Source organism: Sphaeramia orbicularis, chromosome 9 (assembly GCF_902148855.1).
Source record: "Sphaeramia orbicularis chromosome 9, fSphaOr1.1, whole genome shotgun sequence".
Lineage (NCBI taxonomy): Eukaryota > Metazoa > Chordata > Actinopteri > Kurtiformes > Apogonidae > Sphaeramia > Sphaeramia orbicularis.
This window is the reverse complement of record NC_043965.1, coordinates 7,599,471-7,613,620: the sequence shown is the minus strand read 5'-3', so window position 1 is coordinate 7,613,620 and position 14,150 is coordinate 7,599,471. Positions and strand designations below refer to the sequence as shown.

The 14,150-nt window shown below is 36.5% G+C and overlaps 1 protein-coding gene across 1 annotated transcript in view; it reads left to right on the top strand.

Annotated features, from left to right (window-relative positions):
* The first annotated feature begins 353 nt into the window (after positions 1–353).
* Positions 354–14,150, top strand: part of man1b1b (mannosidase, alpha, class 1B, member 1b) — a 30,680-nt gene continuing 16,883 nt past the window's right edge. The window contains exons 1-8 of the mRNA XM_030143558.1: positions 354–635; positions 3,149–3,268; positions 4,704–4,812; positions 6,229–6,341; positions 8,150–8,283; positions 8,378–8,487; positions 10,912–11,091; positions 11,169–11,317. Coding sequence (XP_029999418.1) covers positions 3,164–3,268; positions 4,704–4,812; positions 6,229–6,341; positions 8,150–8,283; positions 8,378–8,487; positions 10,912–11,091; positions 11,169–11,317 — 900 coding nt within the window. The 5' untranslated portion in view covers positions 354–635; positions 3,149–3,163. The remainder of the gene's footprint in view (positions 636–3,148; positions 3,269–4,703; positions 4,813–6,228; positions 6,342–8,149; positions 8,284–8,377; positions 8,488–10,911; positions 11,092–11,168; positions 11,318–14,150) is intronic.

The following is a 14,150-nucleotide window of genomic DNA, read 5'->3' as shown; positions in this document are numbered from 1 at the left end:
TATTTTTGCACTGAAATTAAATATCAGATTTTTTTTTTTTGCACTGAAATTAAATATCTGATTTTTTTTTTTTTTGCACTGAAAGTAAGTACCTGAATTGTTTGTCTCTGAATTCAACTTTGTTCATAAATTTAGAATTTAAAAAAAATCAGATGCAAAAATTCAGGTGCAAAAAATTCAGATAGTTAATTTCAGTGCAAAAAAAAAATTCAGTGCTAGAAATTCAATGGCTTTTATAATTCAAAATCTACTGACACAGACTTACTTCCATACCCCTGGTTTACATCTTTATTGCTGGTGAAGGTTACTCAGTGATGTGGAGCTGGTTTTTCCGGACCAGATAACAGGTCCCTGAAGGCGTCCTGACTTCAGTCCCACATCTGTTGGAGCATCATCATCACATCCAGCTACAAGTGGACCGCCTTCCACACCTGCATTCGCACACTTAATTCACAACATTAATGAAATACATGAGGACGACAGGCGACGTGGCTCTCGCTTCCCCGGCAGGTGAAGTGTTTACGGGATGAAGGCGCTCCTGAGGCGGTTCCACTGAGCTGCCCACCGGTGACAGACTGATTGTTTCCGTGGATTAGTCTGGTCACACGTCTACCCACAACGCGGCTGTTTGGAAGGTAATGTCACTGATTTTTACTGTTTCTTTTCCATACCTTCCTCTATCCTCGACAAAACACGTGTTTTCCAGTCGACGAGAGCGTATTCCGTTGTATAAAAGTCTTCTGACTATTTAAACAGCCGTCAGTGGATTAGGCCTTAAACCATGCCTCGGCCCACAGTTGCGTCTGAATCCGCCAAAACATCACCCGACGCGGTCACGTTCTGGCGGAGCAGCCGCTTCACTTTTGCGGGGCTGCGGTAGAGTTTACCCGTTGTATGAAAGATAAAACTAGCGCTGATATTTACCGATGGGAAACTATTTTAAATATTTCGGTAAGAAGTTCTAGTTAGTCTAGAAGCTCTGTATTTTAGCTTTTAGTGGAGGTTAATGTTGGTGATTAGCCTGTTGATTTAACTGACGTGTGTGGCGGATGATGTGGTGACAGGTTTAGCTAGTTGTGCTAACGAGTAGGTTCAGATTAACAGTGTTGCTTTAGTTACTTCCTCTGAAATGAAATGAAGCATAAATGTACTGAAGTAGCTGCATTCATAGTCTGCTGTCAAGTTGTTTTAAAAAAAAAAAAAAAAAAAAAAAAAAACTTTTATGTCGTTGACTCAAACTTTAAACGATTTGGAGCCAAAATAGGAAAATGATGGTTTGTGAGTTTCCCATTGTTTCATTATCAACAATATTTGACTCATATTTACATCTATCAACTAAGTCTGAGTTGGTTTATTGCTTTTAAAGTCACCTGCTCTGTTGTTTGTTTAGATCAGGGGTGTCAAACTCATTTTAGTTCAGGAGCCACATTCACCCCAATATGATCTCAAATGGGCCGGACCAGTAAAATAAAAACAATGAAAGAAAGTACAATTACATTATGATAATGTTTACAACTTACAATGTTTTCTTAAAAATCTGAATAACATGAACAACTTTAAATGTCTTCAGAAAAATAAGTGCAATTTTAACAATATTCTGCCTCAGTTTATCATTTACACATGTGCATTACAACTTACATTAAATACACAAAACATTCAGCAACAAATTGCATTTACTTCTCTTAAGACATTTCAGTTTGTTCATATTTTTTCAGGTTATTCCTATTTTTTGTAAAAGCATAGTGTGTTAATATAGACATTTTCATGTAATTTTATTACCTCTGCCAAGTGTAACGGCGGAGGTTATGTTTTCGTCGGGGTTTGTCTGTCTCTCTGTCTGTTTGTTTGTTTGTCTGTTAGCAAGATAACTCAAAAAGTTATGGACAGATTTTCATGAAAATTTCATGAAATGTTGATACTGGCACAAGGAAGAAATGATTAAGTTTTGGTGGTGTTGGGGGAGGGGGGGTGTTCTGTTCTGCCTTGGTGGAGGTCTGTGCTCTCTGAGTGCTTGTCTAGTTTATTTATTTTTTACACTAAAACAAAGATAAAATCTGCAGTTGTCATCATTTGTAGGTTATTATGATAACATTTTACTGGTCTGACCCAATTGACATCTAATTGGTCTGTATATGGAACCTGAATTAAAATGAATTTTACACCATTGATTGATAATGTCTTAAGTGTAATTTTTGCATTTCACAAATTCATCTTACGGGCCAGATTGGACCCTTTGGCGGGCCAGATTTGGCCCCCAGGCCACATGTTTGACACCTGTGGTTTAGATGTTTAATTGATAGACATACTAGATGATTCCTTGCAGTTTCTTGATAACACTGGGGTATTTGCTTGTTTTTTTTGTTATTGTGTGATCTAACCCTAATCCTATGAACAATTGTGCAGCTTTTGACTTGCATATTACTTGTGCTATCTGAATTTGGGATTTTTTTTGTCCCTAAAATATCACTATTTATAATTACTTGCATGAAACCCAACTCGATTTCTCCCTCTGAAGTGCAACATACTCCATAATGAAGTAGCACTTACATTAGTAAGTCACTTACCACAAGGTGCACTGTTAATTTGCATCCAAATTAAAAAATCATACATCACACAGTAGGTGAATGCTCTTCAGATCCACATGTAAGTAAAGGAGTTTTTGATATTTAAAACACTCCACTTTGTATCTGAAATGATGCTGACAGAGTATAGGTAGATTAAAGTTGTATAAGAGGATAAGCTCAAGTTTATGATGTGGTTTATAGATTTTTAGTCCAAACAGTTCCTCTAGCAGTGCCTTAATGCGTGAATGCCTTTGAATTAGAATGTTTTAAATGGTTTATCAAACTTTTCAGTAGCAGAAAAGAGATTTTAATCATTTGATTTCCAGCAAAATGTATGGGTATGATGGTTAAGAGATGAATTTTATCTGTTAGGTGTCAGTGGGTAGAATTAAAGTCATGGTTTGTTCAGTTTTTTATAGCCAATCTCTGACTTCCAGCCCACACTCTTCTGTAGTTCTCTGCCAGTCTGACATGTTAACTACATCCTGTCTCTAAAAATGCCTGAGAGCTGGTTTTCAGCTTGTCATGTCAATCAGCTTTCCTTTCGTTCACACTGCTGTTGTTTCTTGTGCGTCCTCCTCCAGGGCTGGGTTGCAGACATGCACCCACCATCTCGACAGGATTATGTATCTATAACGCTTGCTGGACAAGGAAGTGGCATTTACAACAACAGTAAGCAGTGGAGGAGGCAGTCCTGCTGGAGGGTAAGTGGGTCACATCCATGATCTGCTCACAGACGCATTTCTTTCTCATCTCTGCTCATTACACCACTCTGGTTTCAACACTAAGACCTGAGAACACTGTTATTGTGTTGGCTGTAATACTTGATATTTGCCTACCAATCTGTGCATAAATATATTGGAAATTCAAGCTGTGCAGTCTTCCTCTGTGGGTTGTTTTATTAAAATTAATGCTAAGCTGGGTGTAACTTTAGTTTAATGAGTTTCCATCGCAGGTCAAAGTGTGTCACAGGTCTGTCCAGACCCTCTCATCATGCTGGTGTTTATTCACAACAACCTGCTTTGCATCTTGTATACTTACAGTATCTAAAGCAGGCTTTTCCAGGGCTTGTTGAGGCGTTAGGTGCTGTAAAAGCTGAGTTGTTATTTGAATAAAACACTGCTTTTTTGCATAGTTTTGGACCAATATTATGTAGTTCAAAGAAATGCAAAACAAATCTGCTCATTGAGAGGCAGCTCCTGTTGTGTTATTAGATTACCAAGAAAGAGAGTGAGTCTATATTCAGCCTCGTGGCATCAGGAGTGACAGAAAAATCTCTTCAAGTGCTGAAGAAACAGACTTTATACGTTTTATAACATTAGGAAATAATATTTCCGCTCTGTTAGTAAAAGCAGCTCACCTCCTAAGATGTTTTTGAGATGTTCTGTGTTGGCTATGGAGACTTAAAACTGCAGATTGATTTTTGTACTGTGCTACACTGGACACAATAAGATAATATTACAATTCAGATGAATAAAGAAGCAGTTTCCACTATAGGTCATTAATTTGATCTAAAAATAGTAAGTAATGCCAGAGTTTATCAGATAATTATAGTAAGGAGTAAATAGTTTCAGCAATAACTTAACAATGAATTTTGGTAGCTCTTCAGTTCAACTGGACTGGTTTAGCTCTTTTGAAAACATTTCTTCTCTCATCCAAGAGACTTCTTCAGTTCTGGAAATGTTTTCAAAAGAGGGAAACCAGTCCGGTTGAACCGAGAACTAGCAAGAAGAATGATAACCTGGGCAAATGAGAACCCTACACAGACACTTAACAATGAAATAACAATTAATATTAAAGTATTCTTCAAGGGGGATTAACAAATTCTTACACTTAATCAGACAAACATTTGTCTTTGATCTTATTTCAACACTCGACCTAAAGGAAGGAAATGACATAGACATTTCATGCTTCAGACTCTCCTGCCATATGCTGCCTTTTTCAGACTGTTATAATAGTTGTACTGTTAACGTGTATGTTGCATTTAGGAAGGAGACAATTGTTTCGATCATGTGTTAAGATGGTTTTCCTGATTGAATCCACATTGATTAATAGACAGTTTAATCCAGTTGGCTTTTATCCAATCATAGATTTAAGACGTTGACACCATTTCTTCTTTTTTCACTATTGTTTGTGCAGAAATGGAAGCAGCTGTCGAGGCTGCAGCGCAGCCTCATCCTCTTCATGCTCGTCCTCCTGCTTATTTGTGGAATTGCCTCATATCCTACTATCACTGAACACCTCCGAGGTGAGGCTCTGAGTGCATTTACCATCTCCTGTAACGTAACTGGGACACAGTATACAGTTCATGGGTGTGACACAATGAGTACAGGGGCTGTGCAGTCGGAGCAGCAGTAGTCGTCTGTCAGTGTTGACACAGGATGCATTCAGGGACAGGGCTGTATGTAGGTCTGATGAACAGGGTTTCTGCTGGTCCATAAGAAGCTGCAAAGTCTAAAAACTCTTAAATCTATCAAATTGACTTTTAGACATGAAATAAGACTTGATAGATCTTAAAAATTTCATGTGGTGCTTAATAGACATTTATTCATCATTGGCCTGAAAATGCTCAAATTAAAAATCATGTGTATAACTTTGAGTTAATGTCAGAAAACAACAGAATAGCTCTAAAAAGCCACCAACCAATGCCTCATGTTATAATTGTCTTACATGGGAACATTACTAAGGTCACACTTTGATTTTTCTTTATATCATTAATACTGTTTTTGTAGGAGTATGGCTGTGTCATATGTCTATGACTACATCATAATGGTCTTAAAAATAGTTTATTGGAACCTGCAGAAACACTTTGCTGTTCTGGGTCACTCTTCAGTCATTAAGTTGTATTCTTTAAGTGTTATTGTCCTATTTCTGTCACGGCAGGAAGGCACCAATGACACAAAAAAATCCTGTTAAACAATGGAGGGTTTCTGTCCAGTGAAACAATGGAGGGCTTTTATTTTGAAAGCGTAAACGATGTGTTGCATTTTGGATTTTATTTGGCAGTATGGATGTGCAGTGAGTCTAAAACTGCCTCAGAATGGTCTTAAAAAGTCTTAAATTTAGTTTAATGGAACCTGCAGAAACCCTGACTGTGTTAAAGCACTACGTAAACTGTAACATTTATACATTAAAATATGTTATAATAAACACCTGGGGGTCAGACATAATTGGAATTTTGTTTAATTTTGCTGTCTTTTCATTTGGTTTCCTCCTTTATTGTTGACATTAAATATTACTTGCAGTTGTTTAATTAGATCCAGGTGACATGAACACATCACCTCGGCCATAGAGACATATTTTAATAAAACTGTTTTTTTTTTTTTTCTTTTTGATACTCACATTTTTATTGAGGTTTTTCACATTTTAACAAAGAGGTGCATATTCAAATTACATATTCAATTGCAGAGTTAGAGAAATAAAACAGATGTGTTAAGTAAAGAAACAAAAACAGAAGAAATAAGTCATGGTTACCGATTTCTATCATCCAAAATAGGGTACATACATTCGAGTCTGTCAGTCCTTAAGCATCGTTCACTGTGTCGTACTGTGTTCATTTCTCCCATTTAGTCATAAAGACACCATAAAACTGTCGTTTATTGTTGGTTTCATTGGGACCTGCTGTGCATTTAACCACATATTAAACTGTGTTTCTCTTTGTCAGGCCTTCCAGACGGCGATCAGGAGCCAGACGATGCGCTGAGGCAGGTCCTCCCTCACGCGCTGCCTGCACCGGTCAAACCAGGCCAACTCCCACTGCCTGAACAAACCTCCAAGGTTAGTCTTCAACCACTGCATCCCATAATATGACTGACAGTCCCCTTTGGCTCCTCTTCCTGCTAAAAATGTCTTGAATAATAGCTGCTCAAACAGTCTCTGAGGTAAACACTGCTTTTCCCTGAGCTGTTCCACAATAAGAGCCTCCCATAGGGTCAGTGTGCAGCAGCACAACTCGTTCATTTAGTATTTACACTCCCAAACACAGCAAACGCAGATCTGATCCGGCTGTCGGAGATGATCAGCAAACAAAGACGCTGGTGTTTGTGCGGAGCTGAAGCTGAAGTCAGATGTTGCAGACATACAAACCCCTGCAGCATCAGACATGTTTGATGTGTTTCAGATTTTTTTGGAGACTGTAGGTGTTTTTCTCTGATTTCATCCACCTGAAACACACACACAAACCAACACACACACAGTTTCTCCTGGAGATTGTGAGTTATTTCAAGCTGAATCAACATTACGAACAGCTGCTCAAAATGGGAAGATGCAGTGCACTCATGAAGAAGCACAGTGCGTGTTGAGGAAGGCTGATTTTACCGCGGAAGCAACACATCCACAATGAGCTAATAATAACTGATGTACACTTCCAGCTGAGGGGGCACCGCTCTGTCAGAGTTTCATTCAGTAGAAGGCAGACAGTTCTATTCCCAAGTCTATTATCCTGCTCATCAAGTTAAGTCGGAGTTCTTATTTGGAGGAATAGTTCTGGGAAATTATTTTTACCGCTGTGTTTCATGTCTATAAGATGAGTTGACACTTCATACTGTTACGTAATTAGCTGTGAGTCACCTCAAATCAGACGTTCTACTTAAAAGTAATAAAACAGAAACATAATTTTATACATTTTTCTCATTGGTCTTGGGTCCAGAAAGACTTTAATTCCATCGTGATATCTTAATCAAATACAATGCACTGAGGGTTAGGGTTAGGGTTATGTGAACCAGAGATCTTGGCGTTAATTGACACACAATCAAATGGCGTTTAGTAACAAGTGAAGGGATGAAAATGCGTACGTATAGCATGCCAGTGCCATAAGAACTGGTGTCGCATACAACGCAATTTCATGAGATCAGTGTCTTTATACAAACTCTTTACACTGGAACATGTATAAATGGACATAAACCAATATATGTGTAATAACACTTTATCATATACATTAAAAACATCAGCTAAACAGCACTTTGGTCATTTGTTTTCTGATTCATCTTATTAAATTATGTAAAAGTTTTGCATATTTAATCTCTTAGGCAGATCATTTCTAATAAAACAAGTGATGCCAGGCACAGCAAACCCCGCCCCTCGCACATATTTTGCCCATTATAAGTAATTGGGAAGGTTTTTCATAAATTCATACATTTTTCATAAATTCATTAAAAAAAAATTTAACTTTAACATACTGTTCCCAAAATGTAATGAGATCTATTCTGGGTCACTAGCAATCTATAAAGTCAATTTGGTATGAATTCAACCAATAGTTTTTGCTGCTACAGACATGTGAAATTTCACCCGTTATAAGTAAATTGGTGGGGGGGGTTGTTTAAAAAAATCATAAAATATTGAAACTTTGACCTGCTTGTGCCAAAATGTAATGATGTCTATACTGGGTCCCTTGCAATCTATAAACCCAATTCGGTATGAATTCAACCAATAGTTTTGCTGCTAAAGTGTTAAACAAACAAACAAGCTGAACCAAAAACAATACCCCTTGCCTCCCTTTTGGGGGGAGGGTTAAAAATGTTGACCAGTGTATTTAGAACTTGCTGCGATGTAACTTTATTCATTTCGTTTGTCTCCATTTGTCACAGAGGAAGTTGTCCAATAAGAGAGGACCACCCATTATTCTGAATCATCTGCAGAAGAATGGAAACGCCTCCAATGCAGTGGCTCAGGACAAGGCAGCCGATGGCAAGAAGGAAGGGGAGGATCAGGGAGTCATCAGGTCAGACCTGGACAGCGAATCAGCATAAGGTCAGTCAGAATTAAGACAAAGAACTGAGATCACTGTGTTTCTTTCTGGATTTCCTGATGTTCAGTTGGCGTGGAGCTGTGATTGACACTGAACAAGGAACGGAAGGAACCAAGGATGGAGAAAACAAAGAGGAATCCCCTGGAAACCAAGAAGAAAAAAGCACTAAAGAGTCAGGTATGACAGGGATTCAAACTGAAACTAAAGAATAGAATAGAATAGAATAAGTCTTTATTGTCACTTACAAGAACAGTGAACATCAGTTTAGCAGCAAACACTTAAAGTGCAAAAGGACTGTATACAAATATCACAAAATTATAATGAAAAATATTGACAGAATAGAAAAATTACAAAGTAATACTAAAATATCCTAAAAGCTAACTATACTACATATAAAAGAAATATACTATAAATATAAAATCCAGTAACATGAATTCTGTAATATATTTAATGTTAATCAATTAATTCATCTTTTGTTTTTTTGTTTTTGTCTTTATATTTTAACTTGTTCTATTTATTTAATTTTATTGTTTCTTAATGCTTTTAATAATTTTTTATTGTGCTTTTAGTCTTCTGTACAGCACTTTGGTCCACTGTGGTTGTTTCAAAGTAGTTTATAAATAAAGTTGAATTGGATTGGATCTTAAAAGGTCTTGAAATTGACTGGATAATGAAGTTAACATGAATTTTCTAAAGTCTGATTAACTTTATAAAAATGAATAATAATGAAAATCTTCACATCTACAAACTATTTTTTAAAAGGATGTGAATAACATGAACCTGAAATTTCTTAAGAGAGCTAAGTGCAGTTTTAACAATATTCTGCCTCACTTAATGATTTACATTGCATTAAAATTTACACATGGTGGATCTACAGATACACAAAACAGGCAGAATATTGTTAAAATTACACATTTGTTCAGGTTATTCACGTTTAGTGTAAAAGGATAATTTGTAAAAGTAAACATTTTCACGTAATTTATCTTCTGTACACTAAAACAAAGAGGAAAAAATTGGAGTTGTTCCACTTGAGATTAGGTTGGTCTGTATGTGGGCCCCTGAACTAAAATGATTTTACACTCTTGATTGTTAATGTTAGTGTGTATTTTTTGCATTTCACAAACTCATCCGACAGGCCAGACTGGTCTTAAATTCAGTGTGATCATTGCAGCCTGTGAAACATGTTCTTTACCTGGTTCCTGGTTGATCAGTTACTGTGTGGACTTGGACACTTAAAGGGGTCATATTTTGCTAAACCCACTTGTATTAGTATTTGGTTCATTTATTTGTGTATTTGGACCCTAATAGTTTCAAAAGTTTGATTTTGTACCCTCCAGGTGCTGCAAAATTATCTTTATATTCATTCTGGCAAAAATCGAGTGGATATCTACAACGTGTTTCAGTTCCTGCTTAATTTGTTACATCTATAACTAGTTGCGTCACGACATTTGCACATATAAGGTCAAGACTTCCGACGAGCATTTCTCCGAGTACGACATAATTGTTTGTCAGTAACAGCGGTTGTAGTCCATACTGAAAATATGTCCAGACTTCGAGCTGATTACCCAAAATGTTCAGTTGTTGGTTGAACAGGACAGAGCAGCACAGCCAACAACCTGGAGGGGGCGGGGCCTGAAGTGGCTCAGTTGTATTTAAAGGGTCAGCGCTCCAAACCACCTGTCTCCTGTCATTACTCAGAAATATTGTATGAGATGGACCTGTGGAGTTGAATTAATGAAGAATTCAGACCAAAGCAGAGCATTTACAGCAGGGGTGTCAAACATGTGGCCCAGGGGCCAAAACCGGCCCGCCAAAGGTTCCAGTCCGGCCCGCGGGATGAATTTGTGAAAATTACACTTCAGATATTAACAATCAAGGATGTCGAACTCGTTTTAGTTCAGGTTCCACATACATGACAAGGTGATCTCAACTAAAATAATAGCATAATAACCTTGAAATAATGACTCCAATTTTTCTTAGTTTATTGCGAAAAACATAATATTACATTACACCTATAAATAATGATAACTCCATATTTTTCTCTGTTTTAGTGTAAAAACTTACATTAAATTATGAAAATATTACCATTTACAAACTATCCTTTAACAATAAAATATGAAAAACCTGAAATTTTGTAAGTAAAATTTTAATATTATACTTCCTGTTATCAAATATTTTGTGCCGTTGTAGATCCAATCCATAATATGCATGTAGAAATGGTAAGGTGAGGTGTAATATTGTTAAAACTGCACTTATTTTCTCAAGAAATCTAAGTTTTTTTCAGGTTATTCACATCATTTTTGTTTGGATAGTTTGTAAATTTACATATTTTCATAATTTAATTTTGATTGCACTTAAACAAAGAGAAAAATTTGGAGTCGTCATTATTTACAAGTTATTATTATGCTATTGTTTTACTGGTCCGGCCCACTTGAGATCAATTTGGCCTTAATGTGGCCCCTGAACTAAAATGAGTTTGACACACCTGATTTACAGTTTACGTAGACCACAGGGAACTGTTTGAAAATGCGTAATTCCATTTAAAAAAGCAAAATATCACTCCTTTAATGTGAAAAACACTCGTCTTGTTTCGTGTTCCAGAATCCAAATGGCTGGAGGCGGTTCAGGATGCATTCAGACATGCATGGAAGGGCTATAAAGACTTTGCTTGGGGCCACGATGAGCTCAGGCCCATCTCCAAGTCCTACAGCGAGTGGTTCGGCCTGGGCCTGACGCTCATCGATGCCCTGGATACCATGTGGATCCTCGGCCTCAAAGAAGGTACGGGTCATCGTATCCCCAAAATCAGCCCCTGGTACGTCTCCAGCTAAATGTGTTTTTTTTATCGTCTTTGTCAGAGTTTGAAGAAGCGAAGGCGTGGGTGGCCACAGAGCTGTCATTTAACAAGAATGTGGACGTCAACTTGTTTGAAAGCACCATCCGGATCCTGGGCGGCCTGCTGAGCACTTACCACCTGACCGGAGACACTCTGTTCCTGGACAAAGCTGTAAGTGAACACACTAAAACATGTCCATTATATGGACAAAAGTATTAGGACACATCATGTCTACAGCTGTAAGATGTCCTGTTCATGCTGATTTGAGATAAAAACATCAATATTTCATTAAAGTTTAATGGGAGATTTTTCCTCCTCAGTGAGATTTAAAGAAAGTACAGGGTGTCCCGTAAGTCTCCATACATAGGAGACATAATACATTCCATGGTTCTAACATGTATTTCTTTATATTTCTTCTTTATAGTTCTTCAGCAGTGGAGGACACGCATTGAAATGTGTTCCCGACAAAATGACAGTCATATAGAGCATATTATATAAATAAAAATGGTTTATGTCAAGAAATGTTTATTTTTCCTTTGTATGGAGACTTATGGGACACCCTGTAGATGGTTAGTTGTAGTAGAAAATTATTGTTTACAGTCAGAGCAGGAAAAATATTTGCAGAGGTAGAACATCTAATATCATAATTATGGATAAAAACAATCAGTGTTGAGAGAAATTAAGTAAAAACCATCTCTGGGGCATTTTAGAAGCAAAGATAACAATTTAAACCAAACTAATGCAATGATATTTATTGTATTATAAAACTATATTCTGACATTTGTTATTATTGTTTTGTATCCCAGACCCCTGTTAGAAAAGAAACACCTGAATTCAACATGTCCCATTACTTTTGTCATATAGTCTATTTGAGTACGATCACATCCATCACCATCCTGCAGGTTTGTGTTGTTTACGCTGCAGAATCCTGACACTGACTCAGATACTCACACTTCAGATGTAGTGACACATTGAAAACATCAACACTTCTTTTAGCTATTTCTATTTTTATCTGTGTATCTAGACTTTTTTTTTTTTTACTATGACTATAAGCATCATAGAGAACAGTTCTAAGGCTACATCAATATTTCCTGTAGCTCCTCCATGTTTCCTTTCTTTACATCTTCTTGTTGCAACTCAGTCTGTGCTACACTACATGGACAAAAGTAATGGGACATGTTGAATTCAGGTGTTTGGGATACAAAACAATAGTGATAAATGTCATAATACAGTTTTATATTGAGATAAATATCATTGCATTAGTTTGGTTTAAATTATCTTTGCTTCTAAAATGCCTCAGAGATGGTTTTTACCTAATTTCCCTTAACATTGATTTTTTTTTTTTTTTTTTTAATCCACGACTGATTTTAAATGTTCTACCTCAAAATTTTATAAATATTTTTTCATGCTCTGACTGTAAATAATAATTTTCTACCACATCTAACTATCTACTTTCTGAACATCTCACTTAGGAAGAAAAATCTGCCCTTAAACTTTAAGGAAATATTGATATTTATAAACTATATGGACAAAAATATTGGGACACACCATGTCTTCAGCTGTAAGATATCCTGTTCATGATGATTAGAGATAAAAACATTAATTTTTCCATCCCTGTTTAGAAAAGAAACATGTGAATTCAACCTGTCCGAATACTTTTGTCCACATAGTGTATGTATCTAGACTGTTTTAGTCTCAGTTTGTGCTGTAAAAGACTAAACTTGAGCATGTGTTTCTGTTGAAATGACACGTCATTTCATCATCTCGCTAGCGTCAGTGTCTGATTTCGACTTCACAGCTGATTGTCTTGCAGTCAGCTGGACTTTTGTGGCTTTGAGTTTGGATCAGTGCACACAAACACTGTCCGATAAATTAATGAGAACGCACACTGCTGTGGGTGTTCTTTCAGTTCTTTATGAGGCCACATGTTTAGACAGTAGAACAAACATCTGCACATGCAGGGTTTTCCCCACCGTTATAAGGCTTAGCTGCAGAATTCAAAGCCATTTTGGGCGACAGCTTCATGTAGAGCTTTAACCCTTTTAAGACGATGTGTGTTTCCGGTGACACAATTTCCATTTTACATCATTCAAATTACCGTAACGCCTGAACCATTTTTGCTTTTGACAAAATTCAAACAGCATCTGAAAGCTGAGATTCTGAGCTTTTGATTGGTTCTCTGGTTTTTCTGTTCATTGATAGGCGTATTTTAGCTGTAAATGTTATATAAATGTATGTATATTTATATATGTATTAAAGAATATATGCAGAGAGCGAGCCAGGGAAGACGGAAATGCACTGTCTATAAAAGAAGCAGATGATGGATGTTTCTGTCAGTGAAATGAGGGGTTCTGTCTACAATTAGACAGAAAGTGAACAGAGACTATCACACAGGATCAAAATGACTGTTCAAATTTCTATTCAGTTTTATTTGTAGAGCCCTATATCACAACACGGTTGCCTCTCAGGGCTTTACAGAATTAGACCACAAAGAACTAAAAATAAGAAGAGCATGGACACAGAATGATCTAGACAAACTAAAATGTAAAATAGTCGAAAGTTTATTTCTGTAATCACATAAAATTTTGTTCTGAACACTTACAGTTGTTTTTCATAATGAATATGATAAAAAAAATGAAAGTTTTTTTTTTTTTTTTTTTTTTTTTGCTATAACCCACTGTTTGAAACATTTATTACATATAATAATGGTAATTAATGCCCAGTTATTGAAAGCTAAGTTCTTCCTGAAAAAAGGTGCAAAAGAATTGGCAAAAAAGACATTTTCTGACATTTCTTTTGCAAAAACAACATTAAGAATTCTAGGCAGCCTGTTATAATGGTAGTCCTTATAGGATTAATATGAACCAAATGATAGTAAATTCTCAGATTTGATACTTGCAGTTGAGCTTTTTGGATGTTTTGGATGCTGAAGTGATGTCAGTGTTCCAAAAATGTCATTTTTTTTAATAGAGATTTTTTTTTTTTTTTGTAAAAGGATTTGAAG